This window comes from Sceloporus occidentalis, unplaced genomic scaffold (genome assembly GCF_023333645.1).
Source record: "Sceloporus occidentalis isolate IW3139 unplaced genomic scaffold, rSceOcc1.0.p SCAF_4, whole genome shotgun sequence".
Lineage (NCBI taxonomy): Eukaryota > Metazoa > Chordata > Lepidosauria > Squamata > Phrynosomatidae > Sceloporus > Sceloporus occidentalis.
In genome coordinates this window covers 66,028,760-66,052,733 of record NW_028316984.1, presented here as the reverse complement: position 1 = coordinate 66,052,733, position 23,974 = coordinate 66,028,760, and the positions used below count along the sequence as shown (strand labels likewise).

Below are 23,974 nucleotides of genomic sequence, written 5' to 3'. Positions count from 1 at the left end.
GATCAGAAACAGATAATTAGACAGGAAAACAAAGTTGCTTAGCAAATTAATCCCATTATAAACATGAGGGAAATGAAGCAGATATATTTGTTGTATTTAATACTTCCAAACTTATTTGCAGACATTAGCTTACAAGACATTTTCCTCAGGCTTTGTTCTCGTTTCAAATCAAAGATTTTATTTGGCTTGGCAGCTACTGTATTAATTAATTAATTAATACAGGCAACCAAACTGCTCCTGAACTGGCCTGTGAAATGACCAGCATTTTGTGTTCATTGGCTTCTAATCACCATCAGTTTAGGATCCTTGTTCAATAGGCCTAATCTACCTCTCTTGTGGGCTGAAAGCCTTTTAATTGAGAGCTGAGAAGGCCCAAGTGGAGTTTGAAAGACTGTGGGTGCCTCCAGAACCCACATGGCTTCTAGGGGCTTTATCACACAAGGCTGCCAAAGCAGAATTACAGCAGGATCATAGCATCTATGGCCATACCTTATCATACAGCTCCATGTCTGTCCTCTAGCTGTTTCATCTTCTATCCATTCCTGGAGTGCTCCTTTTCATTGACAGGCAAAACCTGTCAATGCCTCACAATCCTACTGATTCTCCACTATTGATTCACATGTGATAAGTTCTTCCTGCTGTACTTCCAGTATGCAGAGAATCATGTGATGTGACTGGGAGTGATTATGCTCTTCTTCCCCTGTCCAGCCATCCCACTATTTCCAGACAGGCTGCTTTTCTTCTCTTTCCCCTGCCCCAATTTCTTTTCTTTTCTTCTTACATAACCAATTGGTATGAGTGTGGAACTGAAAAAGAAATACAAACTGAAAGGCGTGCTGGGCAAGAAGGCAGATTTACAAAGGTTGGCAGAAGACAAAGCCCAGGCCTATAGCCCTGGTGGTACAGTGGTTAAATGTCTGTACTGCAGCCACTCACTCACAAACCATAAGGTTGTGAGTTCAATACCAGCAAAAGGGCTTAAGCATGACAGGCTTGCATCCTTCTGAGGAGGTCGCTAAAATGAGTACCCAGATTGTTGGGGGCAATTAGCTTACAGTTGTAAACCACTTAGACACTGCTAGTTCAGTATGAAGCGGTATATAAATGAAGCTGTTTGTTTTATAGCAGCACCATGGCACTTTTGAAGAGCTGTGTGAAAATAACTGTCCCCAAACTGGTATGTTTGTTTTCTACATTAACACAATTGTATCATCTGGTGTGATATAGTCCTAGATCAGGCGATTTTAAAAAGTGCAGTTCTTTATCAATAGATTATTTTTTTCTGAAAAAGAAAGAGATGCAGCAGTGGGAAAAAATGGGAGGATAGCCTAAATAAGATGGTAATAACTGGTCTGCTTCATCCCCAGCTTCCCCAGCAGGATTGTATGCCATTAACAAGGAAGGATGATAGCACTACAAAAGCTGCATCTGGAAGCACATTGTGATCCAATTGATAATTGCAGCAATGCTACAATACAACAAAAGTCAGTATAGAGTATACTAGCTCTCCACATTTTATTGGAAAGCAATATGTTCTCTTCTACAAAACACTACACAAAGTATGATAAAAATAATCTTTCTCTGTGAACAGATGGGAAAGCTTCATACTAAATTTGTGTGTGGACAAACATATACATATTAGCATTGGTTGTTGAATACATTGCATGGACTTTTCTCAGAAGCAAGTTTTGTAAAACAATAAATATCTGGGAGACAAGATGGCATTCAGCTACTGATTTTATTGCTCACTAGAATGTTTCACTCAGTCCTTTCTGTAGTAATGGATAAATCTTACTTATGGAACAAAAGATTGCTTACCCATAATACCTTCTCTGAAATACAAAATGCATTGTTAGTGAGAGGAAAATGCAAGCATATATTCCAATTCATGAAACATCTACTTTGCAATGCTAAGAAAGCTTACACAAAATTATAATAGCTCATGCTTTTTATTTCAATCAGAAACTCAGTTGAAGATAGAAAAATGTAGTGACTTTGGTTGACTTATGAAAATGTTCAAGCAAAACAACATTCCAAAGTATTTAGAGAGCATTTAGTTCAGGATTAGGCTCTTCTGAATGGCCTTCTCTTTAAGTTTCTCCATATTTTCGTCAACTCTTTGTCCAAATATGTTGCTCTGTGTTTGAACATACCAGTCCACAATATCTCTTACATCTCTGAAAAAGGATAAAGGAGTAGTTCAGGACTTACATCCAAGTGTACTACAGTAAATTGATTTTAGGTCTGAAAGAGGCAATACTGAACAGAAATAACTATTAGACTGAGTATATTCAAATTATTAGGAAGAGGGATTAATGTTGGAAAGTTATGTTATGTGGACTATGACAGGTTGTGTTGGTTTATGACCATAATAAACATGAACTGAACTGTGACAGGTAGAAGGCTATCGCATTTCAGGACCAATGATCTGAGGCTGTCTGAAACTACCTTCAGGAAACTGAAGTATGGAATGGTTCACTCCACTAACCAAGGCCCAGTACAGATGGGCCCTTTGCAGTGCGCCCATGACGTGCTAGGGTTGCTTGGGGGCGGGGCATCCACATGCCCTGCAACCCTAGCACATCATGGGCGTGCTGCAGCTGCGCGGCACCACTCAGATGGTGCGCGCTGCAATGACGTGCGAGCAGCGCAGCATCCAAACGGGGCTGTGCTGCTGGCACGTCATTGTGCCATCGATAGCGCTTTTGTGCAAGTACGCCGCAAAAAAGGAGCCACTTCCGCACGCTCCTTTCTTGCTGCACAGCAGCGTCGCACAATGTGGTTGCTGCGGCGCTGCTGTGGAGCTAGGAGAGGCGCCTCCTTAGCTCCTCTTTTTGGCGCTCTGTACCACACCCAAGTAAGATGAAATTTTGGTATACATCTGGTACACAGTAGAGAACCCATTGGATTATCTTCCACAAACAGCAGTTCACTTATTACCACTTTACATTTCTAGGTGCATAACAATGATGTTTTAATAAATATATCATTCAGGTACACTAATCAACCAACTTCTGCTTGGCTGCGGATCCTGGCTGAGTGTATAAGTAGTTCCAAGTACAGATGAAGTTGTTTGATGCACCAGAGAATTTTGCTAATATCATCTCAGAACAAAAAAATAAAAAATAAGCATATATCTTTCACTTAGGAATTCAGAGGAACCTTTAAAAATACTTTCATCATAACAAGAAATTGATCCACTAAAATCTATCATCTTTTGCACACTGTCTCCCTGATGTCAGTAGTCATATTGTTCACTTCCTCTCTTTATTCAAGTACATAATGGCAAGTCACAATCTTAAGATTTGCCACTGCTTTTAACGCCTACCTCATATTTACTCTTGGCCAGTCTTGATGTTATACCAAGAACTTACTATCTCTGTCTAGATACATATATTTTATTCTGTACCTGTACACAGAGGAGGCAGAGCTGTCATGGTGTCGTGGTTTGAGTGACTATGACTCTGGAGGCCAGGCTTCGAATACCTGCTCAGCCACAGAAATTGGCAGGGTGACCCTGGGCAAGTCATACTCTCTCAGCCTCAAAGGGTGTCAAAGGCAAACCCCTTCTGAAAAATCTTTATCATGAAAAACCTATGATAGGTTCATCTTAGGATCACTCTAAGTTGGAGTATGTATCCCAGAGAATGTGTATACAGACCTGGAAAACAACCTGCAGATCATAAAAATGGACAGAAAGACTTTTCCCTAGAAGTTACCTGCAACCTTCTTCTGATTGGTACTTAGGCGCGTTACAGACCGCCCCTTAGGGGTGGCCTGTAGGCGCACCTTTCCCCGCCGGATCGGGGCCTCAGTGGCCAGAGCGGCAGCAGCTGAAGCCCCGATCCGCCGCTTTCCAGGCTGCGGGGAAGCGGCAAAAGGCCCCTTCCCCACAGCCTGGAAAGGGGTGTCCTTGGGGCTTCAAGCCCCAAGGATACCCTGCGGCGGCGGGGAGAAGGAGAAAGGGGCTGCTTGGCCCCTTTCTCCTTTGGTCTGCTAGGCGCAGCCGTCTGAAGGCTGCGCCCAGTGGACCAAACCAGGAAGGAGCTCCGAAACGGAGCTCCTTCCGGGGTTGCGGAAAGGGCGCCCTAGGCGCCCTGCCGTGACCCCAATACGTCACAACCGCGCCACCTCGTTTGGAGGCGGTGCGGTCATCACGTATCGATGGCGGCGGCTGTGTGAAACGGCTGCCGTCATTTTGTGCGCGCACAGCGCGCACTAGGGTTAGGGCGGTGCAGAAGCACCACCCTGTCTTAACCCTAGTATGCGCTCCGCGCGTACTTTTTAGCCCGTATGTAACGGGCCTTAGTGTTCTTCAGTTTTCACATTTCTCTCTACACCCTTGAAACTAGAATTTTTTAAACAAAGAAGAAGCCCCCAGCCAAGCTAGAGAAGGCTGTCCTGCTGAATCCTAGACTAGAATAATACTTAGTACAATATGAGAGCAGCCAGACAATTATATAAATGTGTCTACTTTACACTATTTAAGAGGGCAAGATTAGGTAACTTTCAGTGTGTATTCCAGCTTTCTTTTTCTAGGCCCTACAGCAGGGATGGACAACTGTGGAAGGCTATGGGGCCACAATGATCTTCCAAGAGACCTTGGATGACCACTGAACTCTCACCACACCCTTCTCTGCCAACCTCCCAACCCCTCAGAAAGGGTTCCTCCCCCCAAATTTACCCTGCTAGGGAACAAAGGAGGCAGTTTTGCTATGTTTTGGCCCTTCTTGGGCCATTTTAGGCCCAGGAGAAGCTTTTTTAAAAAACAAGAAATGAGCAGAAGTAACTTTTTGTTCACTTCCTGTTTCAAAAAAGATTTCTCTGGAGCCTAAACTGGTCCAGATTCCTCCCCAAACAGTATGGAAATGTCTTCCACACACTATAGAGGGCAATTGATGGGGGGAAATATTTGCAAATTGTTTTTCATCCCTGGAGACACCACAAACCATCCTAGGGGGTGCACTTTTCCCACACCTGCCCTAGAGGGATGTAGCTATGGGGTATGTGTGAAGATTGCTCCTAATAAGAATTTTTTCTCCTAAATGAAATTTTTCTTCAGTCTCCAAATTTCTAGTAAGGCGGAGAGTGAGACTTTGAGAAGTACATACAAATAAGAACCCTTTTATTTGTTGTGTTCAGATTCCCTTGGCAACTGCTCCTTTTCTCTGAAGGCTCACACTGTATTTCCCCATGCAAGAAATTTGGGGGCTGAGGAAAAATTTCAGGGGGAGGGCAGAATTTTTATTGTGGAAGAGCAATACCCACATCCCCCACCATAGTTACAGCCCGCCCTACTAACATCAGTTTTACTTTTTCATAGCACTGTAATGATAAAATGGGAAATATGCTTCTAACCTAAGTACAGTAGACTCGGTCACAAAACACAATCCGATTCAATGTTCCATTTCAAAGGCATCACCTGCTCCTGTTTGAAAGTTGAGATTATTCTCCTACCATTAATTGTGGGTGGTGTGAAAGAGCAGTAAAATTATTATTTGATTTATGATTGTTGTAATGTGCTCATGAGCTTGTGCATCTCAGGTGCCAAAATGACTTGGTTACTCTCAGGTGCTCTATCAGCTAAGTGGGGAGGGAGAAGAGAAAGGTTTCATCTGCCATTCTGTCAAGTTAAAGGTGATGAGCTGGCCCTGCTGGAGGATATTCACAGTTCATATTTGCAGATTTTTACTACTCAGTTGCCTGCCTTCAGTCTACTATCTAATCTCCTTCAGAGAGGCAGTAGGTAGACTTTGTTCCTTTCCTGTCTTGATAGCACAGAAGAATTTCTACCTCATAGGCTCTGGGCCAGATAACTGAGTAAATACAGAAAGATAACTCAAAACTCTATTATCTATTCAATTCAAAGTCTTTAAACATTTACATTATTCACTTACCTGGAAATAGGTATTGCAGTGTTCAGAGACATGCAGGAAGCAACTTTAAGATCTCCATTTGCATCACTAGAAAGAGGAAGTAATGCTTAACTATCACAAGGATACAAACAGCTTTTTGTAAGAGAAGCAAGTGTTTGATTTGAATAGGTGTAAGTGAATGAACTTAATTTGCCTGATGATTTTTAAAGTAACAACTGAGGAGAGGAACAGGATTGGGACCATGACATGGAGAGAGGTGGTTTGTTCACTCTTTCTTCCTGTGCCATGGTCCCTATAAAATTCCCCCCAGTCCAACTGCTACTCTTTCTGGGAGAGAAACTGTGATTCATACCATCAACAGCTGTCCTCCCAGGGAGAACAGCAATTACTTTGGTTTGTGTGTGTGTGTGTCCTCTTATCCTGACCCCCCCCCCCCCCCCGTGGCTATTTAAATGATGCAAACAAAATTGTGCATCAAATATATTGGCTTAATCTACTGTTTACGTGGGCCTTTATACAGAATTATAGATTCTATCTGCACACACATTAATTTAGACTAATGAAACTAATCAGAGGAACACACTCCAAAAACCAATTCTCACCACCATTCTGTACAACTTAAGCATGTCTGCCTTTCAGGATAGTCGTCTCTCCAATAAAATCTCCACATCTGAACCAATTTGCATCTCATCTGTATTTTCATTGTACATACAAGTGAAACCATTCCTAATTATTATGCATTAATATTGGGAAATTAACAGAAATTCCATCTGTGAGGTGGAAGGGTAGCTTAAGATTTTGTATCCTCAACGTTTGGTCCTCCAGATAGTTTGGGTTTCAGCTTCCAAAACAGTGTGCATAGTCAATGATAAGGGCTTCTGGGAGCTGAAGTCCAAAACATCTAGCAGGCCAAAGAATCACTAACCTAGGACACCATGGGGAAGAGGGTCGTGCATCACTACATTAAGCAGGGGGGTTGGACTAAACCAGAAGACCCCTTCTAGCATTATTATTCTAGAAGTGCATTGCTTACAATAAACCTCTCAGGAATCAGTGCAGCAGATTCTCAACAGCTTGCTTAACATTTTCATAGAAACCAACTTGCCTTCCTTCTTTTTGTACTTTACTATCATCTGCTGGTACATCGATCTGTGGAAATTCAGCTTTTATCATTTCTGGTGTAAGTAAGACTGCATCTTTATCTTCTGTCACTCTAAAAATAGATTGAGAAAGTTGTTTGTGGACACGTGAGTGTTTCATTTGTTATTTTCAGCTTATAGAAATTAAAAAAATTATATCCAAACACATAGACATACCTTTGGACACACTATGTCCAAATTCCAGTGTTTAAAATACAACATTATTTAGAAGTAAAAGTAAAGAGGAACCTTACTCATCAATCACATTTTCCTTGTCTTGCTCTGGTAAATCATCCAGAATTGGAGGTACATCTTTTGGCATCATTTCTTCATTATAGGGATCAGTGCTGTGGAACACATAAAGACAATGTTGTATCTGCTGTATTTTCCTGGCATCAACATCTACATCCATTCATCTTCAGTTGAAGAAAAATAATACACAATGTTCTCATGTGTAATACTCTAAGCACTGCCAAAACTTTTATTTCAAAGAATTCCTACTTATTGATATTATTAATGAAAATAAAAATAAAATAGCACATATGATACCAAACCCATTGATTTACCATTTTCCCCCAACCTGAACAACCTTTCAGTATTTAATCTCTAATGACTATCTAGTAAACAAGATCTACAATGCAGAGTTAGCTTTAATGTCAAGCAACTATTGCTCACAGAGTGGTCCTTTAATATTTAAGTCCAGTGCCCAAATTAATCACAGCTATTTGGTGCCCCTAAATTGCTGATAAATAAAGAGCTAGTATGGTGTAGTGGTCTCAGTGTTGAACTAGTAATCTGGGAAATCAGAGAATCCCCACTTAATAATAATAATAAGCTTTATTTGTATACCGCTTTTCCGTGGACGATCAAAGCGGTTTCCAATATCAGATTAACAATACATAACGCATCATGACTTTGCTTCTCTCTCCTCAAGATGGTGGTCGGGAGGAGGGCTCTTCTTTTTGGCAGGCAGAGGCCTGTTGTTTCTTGCCTGCTTCTCTCCCCTCAAGATGGTGGTCGGGAGGAGGGCTCTTCTTCTTGGCAGGCAGAGGCCTGTTGTTTCTTGCCTGCTTCTCTCCCCTCACTTGGCCATGTAAACCCATTGGGTCACCTTGGGCAGGTTACACTCTCTCAGGCTCAGAGTAGGGCAATCACAAATGCCCCCTTAACAAATTTTGTAAAAAAAACCTTGTGATAGATTTGCCTTAGGGTCATCATAAATTGGAAACAATCTGAAAGCATACAACAACAGCAAAGTAAGCTGAGCTAAACCCTCTCTTGAACTGTTCATCAACCATCTTCCTCTTCTCTTAAGTACCTGGGAAGCAGGATAGGAATGGAAAAGTATTTCATGGATTTGAAATTTTCTAAACTATAAAGTTTTAAAGCTCCTGAGACTTGTAAGTTCCAATGCATCTTGTCTCATCTACACACAGAAGTGTGGGGCTTATTGTTCTCTCCAACGCAATAAAAGATGCAATAATATTTTTAAATATAATGAAAATGTATACAGCTGAAAAAATGGACAGAATATTAAGTCAATGGGAAAAATATGTACAAAAATGCACACATTATAAAAATATGTTTTTTCTAAAATGTTCTCTCTCCATGTATGAAGCAAAAATACTATCTTTCAACCAGATACAAATGAGGGACAGGATAATAACACAGATGGGATTCCAAGAAATGCAACAAGAATTGAGACAGATTTTCTAATTCCTCAAACAGGATTATCCTAATTCATGCAAGATAATTTCACATACACAAACTTCTGCATTTAAATTTGAATTAAATATACATAAACAAACATCTCCTTGATTGGTTGTATTGTTTGTCCATCTGCCAGACCAAGGGACCTGTCTGAGATAGGCCAATAATATCTTCCTTGTTTCTCACTGGTTGCTTTAAGCTGCCCTTTTTGGCTGAAGAGCAGGATATGAATGAAAAATATAATGTTTACATCCAGAAATGCCTTGACAAAGGCGTTCCGTGTCAGAAGCCAGTTACTTCCAAGCAGCGTTTCTGACACTCTGGATGTTGTTTCCAAGGCTACTCCCGGTGGAAGAGGGTCACTTAGGGCAATAAAGTTAAGGTGATAAAGCTTTGACAAACATGATTGTTCTTTCTTACCAGAATGGTACTGGTATGCCATTCAGAGCTGGCACATTAGGTAAAATCGAATTAATCACTGAAGGGAACTTCTTCCAGTTGCTTACACCAGGGATTATTTCCTGAAATGAGTACAAAGTCACATCCACCATCAGGAAAAGCTGCTAGCTCTCTTTGCCAATCCAAGAAGTAAAAAATTCCACCAGTTAGGGCCCCTGTAACTTCAAACAGACATTACCTTGTGGTGGAGGAATTTCTTTTGATTAACTGGAATGCTGGATTTTAGTGGGTATTTCCTTGTGAGTGTATATTTTGGAACAGGGCAAATATGATACTCGATGCTACTTTCTGTGTAAGGTAACGGTGACTTGAACTCATACAGTCCTGGGCTAGGATTCTGAAAAGTAAAAAGAGTGGCACTGAAACAAGACAATCTGAATTTGATTGAATGAATATGGCACACACAATTTGTAAACTACAGAATGAAAATCCTAATGGGACCTTCTTATTTTTTGCTGAATTTTTGCTTCTTTTAAAGGTTAGGTAATCCAAAAGGAACTAGTAAATCACACTGGTCAGAATGAAGTATTTAGGTTTGCAGAAAGAAAAGGTTAATTCTTGGTCTAGTGCTCCAATGATTTGTAACCTTCCACAGTCCAGCTCTGATGTTTCTTTAATTTTCCTTGTGCTAACCCCTCAATGTGAAAGTGCAGTGAGCAACAGAAGACCAAAAGATCTCAGACATCAGTGACCTATGTTTTAGTAATGTCCTAGATCACAGGCAGAGAACCTACAGGGTGGGCACTCTAGTCTGTAGAAACTCCTAGGAGGTTACATTAGCCTCGTCCCACAGTTTAATTATTCACACCATGGCTGAAGATATTTTTATTTATTCTGACTTCAGGATCTTGATGTGAGGGCTTTTGGTGCAGCCCTGAAGAGTTTTATTACTGTTGTTTTACTATACCTGAACTACTGTCATTTTAAGGATATTTTCTTTTACAGTTGACAGTATTTTGTTAGCCAGTATTGGAAGAAGGGTGTGAGATAATAAATGCAAGACAATATAAAACCTGGGTTGAACTGTACCTCAGCTTTGGTGCAATGTCACCAAAGGTAAGGACCAGGTGTGTGAATGTCTACAAATGCTCTAAGATAACGGTGTTCAAATTATGCAAGAACAATCTAACTGCATATTCCTGTGTTCTTCATTCTTTCTTCAGGGCGGTTTTCCTGAGCTGTTCATTTGTTACTCACAAAAACTTGAAGTGGATAATCATTTGGAGGATGTAACAAAGTTTCAGGAGCTTTAATGTTAAGCAGAGAGGTGTCTAGTTCCTCCTCTCCTGCTATCAAGTCCAACTGGTGTTTTTCTTCTGAAACAGGTATGACTGGGATAAGTTCTTCCTGAATGAAGACAAAACATGTGTGTTTTGGAATGGTTTTCTTTTTATTCCCCCACCCTATGAAACAAAGAAGACATAACAGTGGAAGGAAAAAATAATAAGAATGGAGTGACTGGTTACCTCTGCACCTATCTTCAGAGTTTGAGAATACTTTGGAATACTGTAACTGGTTGCTGCCTGGTGTATGCAAAATGGCTGATATCCCATGAGCATGAAATGCTGAGGGACCTTAGAACAAAAAAATGGAAAAAAATGTAAATGCTTATTCCTAATAATCAAATGCATCTATCCCAATGATTTTTTTAAAGAATGTATACTATAAGGATGCACACCCTGTTTTCAGTTACATATTACAAAATTCTAACATTGAAGGTCAGGAGAGAAAAAACACGTGTTATCCAGCAGAGGGGGGGAGGACTGCTTGGGTGTGGTAGAGGGAGGAGCTGGAAATTATTCTATTTGTCCAAACGTGTGCCTGTAGGGTAGGGGATTTGAGTGAGTGAATTCAGAAAGGCTCTGGAAGACATGCTTTTGCAAAGGCAAATGAGTAGGCAAGGCAGGAAAGGCTTGGTTCTGCTCTCCTCCTGCTACTCCCTGCTCGCAATCAACCAAAGGAATTAGGTGAAGATGAGGAGACCGGAGTGACTTCGATGACTGCTGCATCCAGGGTGATTAATTTCCTAAGAAAACCATATGATATTCATGGGGTTCCGATAAATTGACAGGTGACTTGACGCATGCACGCTCACATGTGTACGCGTGTGTGTGTGCGCGCGCGCACACACACACACACAGAGCTAAATATCAGTTTGTGTTATTACATTGAATAAGATATAGTTCCAGTACCTTCATATAACACTGTATAAAGAGAACACTTGACAAGAACACTTTCCAGATCAGCTCCTCACTGCACTCTCCCTGCCACTAAATCAATCAATCATTCAATCCCTGGTAAATTAGAGATGGGCCACTAACACTTATCTGTTCTTGATCATGCTGCTCCTAAACATCTTTTTCTATCAAAATGCATTAAGTACAACACAGAAAAAGATATACTGTAATAACTGACAGTATCTACTAACCTTTAGTTCATAGAAGTGGTGAAGTTGTTTGATTTTAACTTGTGCAGACTTCACAGGAACAATACCAAGAACCTCTGGTGCCTTAAAAAAAGTATGTAAGAAGATACTTTGTTGTTGTTGCCCACCTAAAATCACAAGTATTGGAAGACTGAAGTGTTCGGGTTTTTTAGTGCAATTTTAACCTTATCATTGGTTTTATTTGCTATACTGTCTTAGTTTACCAAACCTCATGAAAATACATTCAAGGAACTAGCTGAATGCCCATCACATGAGAAAGTGGCACGTTCAGACCAAAAGGAGTGGCAGCAGGTTCATGTAGTGAATGGGAGACAAGGACCAACAGCTATTGATAGAGAGGCTATGCAACACACTCCCAGTGTTGGTGCTTCCAAGTGTCTCTCCTTTTGTAAATGAGAGGGGATGCTGTGAAGCAGCTCGCTTAGCCTTCTTGCTTCCTAACCCATCCCAGGTAATATATTCACAGAGCGGTCCCCTCTGATTTTTGCCTTCTCCAAAGAAAAGCCAACCTGGGTCATGAAACCAAAAAGGGAGAGGAAGGCACTTCTAGAAGATGGGAACATGCTGGTAACAGAGAAGTGATCTGATGGGAGTCACATCTGATGGAAGACAGTATGTTAGGAAAGGTTGCCTGAGAAAATAACAAGTTCCAGAAACCCATCTTCTCTTTACTTCAAAGGGAATTTCTTCCCATTCTTTACTAGACTCTCATTGCTATCTACCACCTTGAAGCCTCTCTATCCAGTTCCATAAGACTTCTTGGATTTACTGTAATCTGGTCATGGCAGTAGTCCATTTTTCAGAAAACATTTTGTTGTTATTGCTGCTGTTGCTGATCACTTGACTTGACAGCCTTGTCAATGTCAGTTCTATAGCCAAAGGAAGTGGTTGCTAAAGCCAAGAAACAGAGTTCCCCCTCCTTTAATAACACATTTATCATTGTCAGTATCAAAACAGTACCTACCAGATCATCAGCCCATCGAGGAGGATTATAAGTGGGGAATTCGGAAGGCAGTACACGACTGGCAGTCAGGACAAAAGACACTCTCTTCTCCTCACTTATGGCTGCTATGCTGGGTGTTTTGAAGCTACTGCATTCTGTTGTATAAAGGAAGAATAGTAAACTCATGAAGTGCAATATGTGTGAATAATCCATCACTTCTGTCTCCTGCTCTAAATGAACCAGGACATCATTGTTCACATGGCATACCACATCTTTGCCTCAAAACTTAGAAAAAAGGGACAAGTTCCCTCCCCATCAATTGTGCTCCCATATTTGTTTACCCCATTTTTGCACTTCTATGATAACAAAGCAAATAATGCTATCCCTACTTCTTTTACTGTCTCAGTACTTGTCATTATAACCAAGCTGCAGAGGACAGGTGGCATCAGCATACTGCATATCCTGAAGGGCAAGACTGTGGAAGCCATTTTCTTAGCTGTTCTGGCATAAAGTACTGTAAGATTTTATCATGTAAGAACTCATGAGCTAGTCCAACTAATCTTATATCTTTTTAAAGAAATATTAGGTCATTATTTAGTAGATGGCGGGAATGGTGTACATGTCATTTATCTGGATTTCAGCAAAGCATTTCATAAGGTCCCATATAATATTTTAATGAGCAAAATGAGTAAATATGGAATAGATGGAAACACCCTAAGATGGATCCATAATCAGTTGGAAAATTGTGCTCATAGAGTCATCATCAGTGGATGTGCTTCAAACTGGAAGGAGGTCTCGAGTGGAGTGCCTGTCCTAGGGCCATTATTCTTCAACATTTTTATTAGTGACCTAAATGACAGGCTGGAGGAATCTTTATCAAGTTTGTAGATGATACAAAACTGGAAAAGGTTGCTAATACATTGGGAGACTGACACCAAATTAGCAGGAGTAGCTGGTACCCCAAAGGAGAGGATCAAAATTCAAAATTACCTTAATAGATTAGAAACTAACAAAATGAATTTAAACAGGGAGAAATGTATGATACTACTTAGGCAGAGAAAATGAAATGTATAGATATAGGATGGGGAGCACCTGTCTTAACAAGATTATATGTGAAAGGCATCTAGGAGTCCTAGTAGACCACAAGTTGAACATGAGTCAATAGTCTGATGTAGCAGCTAAAAAAGTCAGTGCGATTTTAGGCTGCATTAACGCAAGTATAGAGTCTAGATCAATGGAAGTAATACTGCCACTCTATTCGGCTTTGGTCAGGCCTCGACTAGAATACTGTGTCCAGTTCTGGGCACAATTAAAAAAGGATGTTGAGAAGTTGAGAAGGAGTGTGTCCAGAGGAGGATGACCACAATGGTGAGGGGTCTGGAAACCATGCCTTATGAGGAGAGACTTAGGGAACTGGGTATGTTTAGCCTGGAGAAGAGAAGGTTAAGAGGTGATATGATAATCCTGTTTAAATATTTGAAACTGTCATATTGAGGATGGAGCAAGCTTGTTTTCTGCTACTCCCGGGTATAAGACCTGGAACAATGAATGCAAGCTACAGGAAAAGAGATTCTATCTCAAAATTAGAAAGAACTTCCTGACAGTAAGAGGTGTTTGACAGTGGAACACACACTGCCTCGGATAGAGGAGGATTCTCCTTCTTTTGAGGTTTTTAAACAAAGACTAGCCATCTGTTGGGAGTGCTTTGATTGTGAGTTCCTTCATGGGAGGAGGTTGGATTGCATGGCCTTTGGGGTTTCTTCCATCTCTATGATTCTAAGATAGGAACAGAATTTAAAAGGACCTTATAAACTGGAAAATTGGGAAGAAATTAATAATGTGAAATTCAAAAAAGACAAATACAAAATTCTACATTTTGCCCACAAAAATCAAATGCACAGGTGTGGGATGAGGGATACATAGTTCAGCAATACTACCTGTAAAAAAAGGACCTTGGGATTATTGTTGGTCATAAATTGAGTATCAGCCAGCAGAGGGATTCTGCAGCAAAGAAGTCAACACTATTTTAACCTGCATTAATACAACTATAGTTTCCAAGTCAAGGGAAGTAATATTCCCACTATATTCTGCACTGGTCAGGCTGCTCCAGTTATGGGTGCTTTATTTTAAGAACAATATAGACAAGTCAGAACAGGCTCAGATAAAGACAAAAAGGTTGATAAGAGGTTTGGCAAACAAAACATATGGGGAAAGGTTGAAAGACTCAGGCATGCTTAGTCTGGCGAAAAGAAGCTTGAGAAGTGATATGTCAGCACTGTTTAAATATCTGAAGAGTTGTCACAGTGAGAGGGGGCAGGCCTACTTTCTTATGCCCCAGAGGACAGGACCAGGTCTAAAGGTTTTAAATCAGAAGAGGATAGATTTCAATCAAATATTAGAAGGAATATGTTGTCAGCAAGAGTGGTTTGGCAATGGAACCAATTGCCTAGAGAGGTGGTAGGGTCTCCTTCCCTGGATGTCTTCAAAAAGAGGCTGGACAGCTCCCTGCTAGGAATGCTTTAGCTGGAGATGCTCCATTAAGCAGGAGTTTGGACTTGTTGGCCCATGAGGCTCCTTCCAACTCTATGATTCCATGGTCCTATGAACTGATTCAGCATGTCAAGGCATCTTTTCTGGGCTGCCATCATTGTCCTTCATAATGTGAAAAAACCCACAATTGGCTCTCCACAACTGTGGCCTTGACTTTTGCAGTTTTGATTACTAGCAGCTTCGATTAATATGTTCTCTCTAGGACCTCCAGCACAATTCTATGGTCAACTTTCACCAGTTATTGACCACAGAGTCATGCTGGAAGACCTAGAGATTTCTAGAGAGAACACTTCTTTAAGAATTTTAGCCCCCCCTCCCCTGTCAAAAGTTGACCATAGAGTTGAGCTGGAGGACTTAGAGATTCAAAGAGAGGGGCTCTCTCAGATTAAAAAACACACAATGGTTTTTTATTTGGGGAGTTTCCACTTTCACAGTGCTCCTGTGCCCCTAACCCTAACAAATTTGGAGGGGTCACTGTACTATGCAGAGCAAAATAAAAAATGAAAGTGAAAACAAAAACCTTCAGGCGATTTACCTGATATGAATGCATCCTCCATCTCTTGTGCTTTAATAGCCTTAAATACTCCGTGCAGCCTTTTTATCACATGTTTGAGCCGGCATTGAAGAAGGATCTAGGAGAGTAATTAAGAATTTTGTTCAGTGAATTTTCAGTAACTACATAAGTGCTGTTTGTTTTTGAAACTTGCAAGGCTTTATGAGGTATTTCTATGTGTATAATTTCCCTCATTTTAAAAAAATGTATGCCTCCACACTTCAGAGTTTTAGAACATGTGTAGACAAAAGAATCTCATGGTACCTTGAAAAAATTTACAAGTGAGAGCCAATCAGCTCTTGTGTTCTTGGGGGCAAGTCCTGCTTCAAGTGTACATTAAATACAAACATACATACATACATTTCATTTTGATTACAGTAATACAGAGATTCACTTTTTAGATTTGAGAATAAAAAGGAGAGTAATCATCCTATCATCTCACTATATAAGAATAGTGGGTGCAAAGAAAAAGCAATAGTTTTATTCAAAAGAACAAGAAATATCAGACACTTAGTATGTAAAAGAATCTTGTAGCACCTTTGAGGCTAACTGAAAGAAAGAAGAATGAAATGATGAACTTTTGTAGACTTGAGTCTACTTCCTCAGATGCATGAAGTGGACGGTCCAAGGTCAGGCCTATATTGAAGGTATACAAGATCCCTTTACATGCTGATTTTTGAAGCAAAAGGGATATAAAACTTGACATTTTGCTCTGGTGTGTAAAACAAAGATTTACAAAACTCTTCTACCTGTTGGGTAACATTACAAAATGCTTTGTGCATTTTGTTGTTGTACATTTCATGATTTCCACATTATTGTGAAGGAAACAATACCTTTTATAGAGAAGACCACAAAGAAAAACTTGTTCCAGGATGCTAAAAAAAATAGCCTAACAGGCTTTTAGCATTCTGGGGTGTATTTCCTTTTTCTTTGTGGATTTCACAGGGCGCTCTCCAGTTTTTACTTTCTGAGTGTGCACATAAGAAACTATTTTCTAGGTAAAAGATGTTGTTTTAATACACAAAACCAAGGTTTCTTGTATGAGCAAATCATTCAGAAAAAATTCCAAAATATAAATAAGTAAATAAATATGAATATATATATTTTTAAAAAATTAATATCTCACAACAGTTGACCATTTTCACAACAAAGTGTCTTGATGGGCTGAGACATCCTTTTTCATTGAGGATGAGAAAATCTCTGAGTATTCTTTACATGCCTACATAGCAGTTTCTCACAACAATAACCATGAACCACAAACTAAAAATCCTTGAAAGAGAAATCAATCAACTCTAAAGTTGACACAAACCATTGAATGGCCTTAAACATATGGAATCTGACCTATGACAATATTTCTTAAGCATCTGATGCTGGGAACCAGTACGGCTCTCCCCCATGCACCAGGAATCAGTACCATATTTATTCCCATTGACTACACTTTTCCTGGAAAATTGCTCTGGTGTGATGGTAACAGCTCACAGGCAGAAGAAACAACAACATGTAAATAATACAAAGTAAAGCAATAACAATAAACATGAAATAAAAAACAGATGTAACATAGCAGCATATGTCTTATGACAGTGTGTGTGTGTGTGTGTGTGTGTGTGTGTGTGTATATAATAAGTTTTATTTATAAACCGCTTTTCCGCAGTGATCAAAACGGTGTACAGATAGAAATTGCAATGACAAAATACAAAATAAAGAGTAAAAATTGCAATACATAAATAAAACTACAATAAAAACATTAGAATTATACAAATTAAAACCATTACATCAAATCCAAGCTAGCTGAGTGCAGTCGATAGTACAGTACATATAGGGGGGAGTCACATGATATCAAAGAGCATCTGGGAAGGCTTGCCGAAACAAGAAGGTTTTAAGTCTCTTTTTAAAGAGATCCAGGGAGGTGGTGGAGCGGAGCTCATCGGGAAGGGTGTTCCAGATCCTAGGGGCCGAGATGGAAAAGGCCCTTTGCGAGGTTGACACATATCTTGCCATTGGGATCCTCAACAAATTCTTCCCGGCTGACCTAAGTGTGCGGGGCGGATTATATGGGGAGAGGCGGTCCTCCAAGTACCCTGGGCCCAAGCCATACATACACATACACACACACACACACACACACACACACACACACAGTTCATAATTTAGAATATGGACTATCCCCACTGTTCCCCATAATGTGCATTTACATCACAGTCCTATAGAAGTATGTCTCACTAAATTCAATATAACCTAATCTCACGTAAGTGAGTCTAAGATCTAATGGTCTTAGACCAAAAATGTCTATTTCACACAGATTAATTAAAAGCTTTTTTGGACAAGAGGGTGTTGTTTGCATGTACACACATGTATGCATGCATGGACAGGAAGAGTCAAAACATTTGCAGCAGAGAGTAAATCTTGCTTTTCAAAAAGCTGTATTAGAAAACTTTCTAAAAATTGTAACACACATCTACAAACTCTGGGGAGCCTATCAGACAGATGAGTACATCTGTAGTAGTTGGCACATTTGCATATGTATTTACCTGAGGCAATTTGTTTCAGTACCTTTCGTGCAGCTTGTTGGAATCTCCGCAGAGTCCAGTGCCTGTGGCGCCAAGGGTTATTAAGCAGGAGATCAAATGTAGGCTGAAATTTGGGGCACTAAAGCACACACCAGAAACAGACCTTTGAGTCATAAATGGTTAATAATTAGGAATGTCAAACAATAACTCCTGAGGTTACTGTGCTCCTCTTAACAGTATCGTACTTATATTGGTTAATATTATCTGCAATTATTGTACATCCAAATATAATTTAGCAACTTCATTATAACTGAAGCCACTGAGTTATAACTTAAAACCACAGCCTTAGCCAAACAATAATTAAAACTACCACAGGTGGTGGGCAATTTCTGCAGGTCTGGCAGCTAATTTTCTGCTTCTGGGACCTTTTGAGGGCTGCATGGACTGTCCCTAACATTGAAACAAAAAACCTAAACAAGAAATGGTCAAGAGCCTATTTCAAGCTTTGAAAAAACAGGGATTTTCTTTTTAATGTTCAGCAGGCGGCCCCTGCACACTACTTAAAAAGTTAATTTACTGTCCTGGAGATTTTCAGGACAGTCAATTCACCTTTTTTTGATCAGAAAATAGTAGCTTCAGGCAGTTATCAGGGGCTCACAGAAACAGCCCCAGCACTTTTCTTTGCCCACTCTGCTCTACAGTTCATTTCTTCTGCACCAACTATGCATGACTTAATTCTAAGAGACATCCAGTTAATTTTTTTAATTAATTTTTTCCAGATAGCTACTACACCTTCGTATCATTCCAGATATGCACACACTATTGACAACTAACCCATTCTCTAATACATCTGCCAGTGTTCATACTCTTTCATTGCTATTTTCTGAGATGAAAAATTAAGCAAATTAGATGCATTTGCAGCTCCTTTCTCTTCACTGGACTGACTACAATATAGTCCCACCCACCTATTTTAACTCCAGCATACCTCACTGATGTCTCGGATGATCCGTTTGGGAGAGATTTCAACATACTTCCTTTGAAATTCTTTCTCTAGAATGGGATCTCCTCTTTTAATCTGGATTGGTACCATAAACAAATGTCCTTATCAGCATAACAGATTTTTCATGCCTTGCATTTAGTGCTAAATAAAATTGTTCTTTTTAAAGAAACTTGCAAAATACCAACAGAGTTGATCAGTAACATCTTGTATGCGAGGAGTTTTGTGTTCAATTCACTTGCCAATGCCACCCACCCACACAGTAATTTCTTCATACTAGGGCTCCTAAATGCTGCCAAATTATTGTTTTTCTGATGGAAACTACAAGTGGCATTGTAACTGGACATCCATACTTTTCAGGAATCTAATACATTTTGGTGTGTGCACCTCCCTGAGTTCCTTCTGTAAAGTAGACAAAATATAGCCAAGTGGGTAATACTATCCTCTCTCCTTTCCCTACCCCCATACTCCTTCTGCTGAAATTCTGTTGCCACACACTCCTTCTTCTGCTATTCTGAGGTGGGTGCTTCTCAACAGGATAGTTAGGATAAAATACAGGTTGAGTCTCCCTTATCCAAAATGAAGTGTTTTGAGATTTTGCAGTTTTTCAGATTTTGGAATACAGTCATCCCTCCATATTTGTGGCTTTGATTATTCACGGATTTCATTAATATGTTCTCTAGGAATATCTAGGTCCTCCAGTGAAACTCTGTGGTCAACTTTAACTAAAAGTTGCACTGAAAGACCTAGAGATTCCTAGAGAGAACACTCTACTAGGCATTTGTAGCTACTCCAGCGCTATTCTACGGTCAGTGTATATTGGACATTGACCACAGAGTTGCACTGGAGGACCTAGAGATTACTAGAGAGGTGTCCTCTCAGGGAAAAGCATGGTGTTTTTGTTATTTGTGGTTTTTCTATATTCACGGGGGTCTTGTTCCCCTAACCCTAGCGAATATGGAGGGACAACTGTATATGCATGTATATAATGATATATCTTGGAGATGAGACACAAGTCTAAGCATGAAATTCATTTAAGTCTTATACTGTATACACCTTATACACATAGCCTGAAAATAATTTTATACACAATATTTTAAAATAATTTTCTGCATGAAACAGTTTGTGTATGTTGAGCTGTTAGAAAGCAAAGGTGTCACTGTCTCAGCCATCCATGTGGGCAATTTTTGGATATTGGGATATTTTGGATTTTGGAATTCTGGATAAGGGAAACTCAACCTGTTAGTTCTAGCAGACACACCACAAATTGCTTCCTTTTAAATGAAGCTGCCAGCACTCATAAATAGAATTTGAGCAGCTCAAATACTACACAGGTTTACTCAGAACTAAATACAGCTATCTTTTGTAGGGGATTTACTCCCAGGTAAGTGAGCACAGGTTACTACCACAGTAATTGAATGTATCCTTAAAATGAGAAGAGACATCTGATAGTCACTGAGTGACACTTAAGCTAGGTCTAATTACTTACTCTCCATTAGAACTCACCCCATTCAAGCACAACCAAGTATAACTAACTGTTAATTCCTGCAAAATAAACCCAGCTGCAGGCAGTAAGGTAATGGTCATGTAGGGAGGATGCATTACAAGATGGCCACAATGTGGAGGTAGGCCTCCAAATGCGACGGACAGCAAAGAAGACAGAGCCATATAGCTAGTAAAGGGATAGGAACTGGACAGGGGCCCTTGAGACTAAAGAAAGATTTCTAATGTTTGGTGAGAATAGGGCAGCATAGTTAGTCTAAAAACAAATGTGCTGATAATGAGGTTTTCCCAGCCCTATAGTCATGAAGCCACAGCACTAAGAGTACCAACCATGAGTACAGACCTAAGGTGACCTTATTGAGTTTTCTTGGCAGAATTTGTTCAGAGAGGATGTGATAATGGGCTCTCTCATTATGGCCATTATGGCCCTTAGCAACAATGCTAAGGGCCATAATGTTTCCTCCAGGTTAAAAAAAAGGGTTAATGATATGTTGGTTTAAAGTTTCATTTATTGGGGATAGCATCCAAGAGGAGTAACAGAGATTGCAAAATAAATAAACCAACAGTCCAATGAGGATGGCCAGTAAAGCAGAAGTGCAAAAGCTTCAACATGCATCCCAGTGAGAGGTTACAAAAACTTCTGGGTGCCACAAGAGACAAAGAGAAACAAAACGGGCTGAGGCATCTGCCTCACCTAGAGGATGCTTGGTTGCAGAATGGACAAAGGCATCCAAACTCCCAGCTTCCCCCATGATCATCCAAGATCCAGAACTCCATCTGCATTGTGAATAGAATAGGGATATTTAACTAGTTACATTAGGGACTTAATTTTATTTTTAACTCTCACTAAATATGTTGTGAAGGAAGGTGCCTTCATGTAAAATAAACTCCATTAGTAAAAGATATTAATGTTGATTGCTTGCTTAGAATAAAGCTTTCCTTTGAACTTCTCCTCTTTCCCACACTTTTCACATACCTTGCTCAGTGCGTATAACATCCACAGAGGTGGAAAAATACTAGTGGAATCCATCAGTAACTTTCCACTGACTTACTGAGTCACATGGGTTAAATTAGTGGTGGCAGCTAGATGATCTTCAAGGATCCTCTTTCCTACTCAGAGCAGGAATGGGATCATTACAGTGGTTTGCCTTTTCTTTCCTCTGAGGCTGAGAGAGTGAGACTTGCCTATGGTATCTATGGATGAGTGAGGATTCAAACTTTGGTTGGTGTCCCAGTACAATACTCAAATCACTATACCAGAGTGGCTTGCTATACTTCCTCTGTATTTCCCTTTCTTCCTGCATAGCATCTGAACCCTATGAATCATGGAAGAGTGGATCATGTACAGATTATGAAAACCTTGGCAGGGAGGATGGTGTATGCTTTCCTTCAAGATAAGTCTTTAAGCAGCAAGATAGATGGTCCTGGGCTCCATAGTCTGACTTGTTTTGCTAAAGTTACAAAATGAGTTATCCCCCATCATCCCAGAATAGTTCCCAGCTGCTGCCTGCAGTGTACAAACCCAGATAGCTACTTTAAAAATTAAAAGATATCCAAACCTTGTACAGTTCTTCTTCTCTCCGTCGGTCATCAAGAAGTTGCCTCTGAAAAGTTGGATACATTGGATCTTTGCCTAAATGAACTTGCCTATATTTGAATTGGGAGAACAGAGAATAGTCTTCACTTAAAGGTTCAAGTTGGACAAGGTTTGTTTGCTTCCATGTGACAGAAAAGGCAATCCAACACAAAACTGTCAGAGCTTTTGCAGACCACCTACCTGCAGAAATCACCACCTCATCCCACATTTCTCAATTAAAGAATTAACAGTCTATAAGCCAGTTACAAGATCCTACATGCAAGTGATTTATAATAAGGAGACCACTCCAAAGTTAAGCATTTTTAAATATTATTTATTTATATTACAGAAAATAAGTTCAGAGCATGACATATATATAAGTTAAGCTTTTTAAGGGCCATTAATTCAAATAGAACAATTAACCACACACAAAGGTTTCTCCTACTAAATTCCTCTCAGTTTCATGTTGCTTAATTCTAGCTGAATTGTCCTCCATATTTTTAAATGTTTTGCTAGTTTGCCTTATCCTTTCCCCCACAATTGTGTACCTTGAATGACTATATTCATATTAGCATCAGAATAATTTGAAGACAAATTGCGTAGTATCCAGCAGTAGCTTTCTGAAAAGCACTTTTGCTTCTATCATACGAGGGGCTTCACTTTAGCCTTTTTTTTTTTTTTTGCAGCTCTATGTGACAAAGCCCCCATAGATACAGAGTCTCTCAACTCTCAGTCGCAAGTCTGTGAGGGAAGGATACAGTGGGCAGTGGAGACTGGTGAAAACAGAGTGTCTTTTATTTTCATGGAAGATAAGGCTACTAATGAAACATTACCTGGACCTACAGTATTCCAATCTGGATTCAAGCTTAGTTATGGGATAGAAACAGCCTTGGTAGATGACTTAACTGGGAGTTGGACAAGGGGAGTGAGGGGGGATACAGACAGGCAGAAAGGGGCAGCGAGACGCTGCCCTTTTCTGCCCCAGATGGAGGCCGCAGCAGATAAATGCTGCGGCCTCAGCGAGGCCTAAAAAGAACCCGCTCCTGGTGGGTTCTTTTTAGGTCGCACATGGGGCGCCATTGCCACCCTCGTGTGCAACAATGACGTCCATGTGGCGCTGCACTGTTTGGGTGCTGCGCCACACATACATCATCATGGCGGGCCCCATGTGGCCAGGGGTGAGCCATGATGGCACTTGGACAGTGCGGTAGGGCTCGGGAGCGTGTGGATACTTTACTCTCCCAAGTTCTAAAATTGGCCCCAGGCCGGCGCTTTGTGCCAGTCTCTACCGGGTCTGAGTCCCTATTGGTCTTCCTTGATATTTCAGCATCATTTGATACCATCAACCATGGTATCCTTCTAGGTTGTATGGCTGATATGGGACTTGGGCGGGCATTGCTTTGCAGTGGATTTAGTCTTTCTTGGCTGAACATTCTCAGAAGATGTTGCTGTGGGACTGCTGTTTAGTCATTTGGCTATAAGCCTGTGAGATTCCACAGGAGTCAATACTGTCCCATATGTTTTTCAACATCTACGTGAAGCTGCTAGGAGAGATCATTTGAAGCTTTGGGGCTGTGTGTCATCAATATGTTGAAGATACCTAGTTCTATCTCTTCTTTACAAATGATACCAATGAGGCTGTGATGGCACTGAAGGCTTAATCCAGACAAAATGGAAGTGCTGCTGATCAATAAGAAAACCAGTCTGGGACTGGG

At 40.3% G+C, this 23,974-nt stretch overlaps 1 protein-coding gene across 4 annotated transcripts in view; it reads right to left on the bottom strand.

Annotated features, from left to right (window-relative positions):
- Window positions 1–1,930: 1,930 nt before the first annotated feature.
- Window positions 1,931–23,974, bottom strand: part of CFAP221 (cilia and flagella associated protein 221) — a 47,109-nt gene continuing 25,065 nt past the window's right edge. For 3 of the 4 annotated variants that reach the window (XM_089520187.1, XM_089520188.1, XM_089520189.1), the window contains exons 12-25: window positions 22,243–22,330; window positions 19,169–19,258; window positions 18,227–18,322; window positions 15,659–15,755; window positions 12,595–12,728; window positions 11,613–11,693; window positions 10,651–10,758; window positions 10,382–10,531; window positions 9,363–9,521; window positions 9,146–9,246; window positions 7,270–7,362; window positions 6,982–7,089; window positions 5,898–5,963; window positions 1,931–2,177 (exon numbers count right to left, since the gene is read on the bottom strand). In XM_089520187.1, coding sequence (XP_089376313.1) covers window positions 2,054–2,177; window positions 5,898–5,963; window positions 6,982–7,089; window positions 7,270–7,362; window positions 9,146–9,246; window positions 9,363–9,521; window positions 10,382–10,531; window positions 10,651–10,758; window positions 11,613–11,693; window positions 12,595–12,728; window positions 15,659–15,755; window positions 18,227–18,322; window positions 19,169–19,258; window positions 22,243–22,330 — 1,495 coding nt within the window. In that variant the 3' untranslated portion in view covers window positions 1,931–2,053. The remainder of the gene's footprint in view (window positions 2,178–5,897; window positions 5,964–6,981; window positions 7,090–7,269; window positions 7,363–9,145; window positions 9,247–9,362; window positions 9,522–10,381; window positions 10,532–10,650; window positions 10,759–11,612; window positions 11,694–12,594; window positions 12,729–15,658; window positions 15,756–18,226; window positions 18,323–19,168; window positions 19,259–22,242; window positions 22,331–23,974) is intronic. The other variant, XM_089520190.1, reaches the window with a different exon arrangement.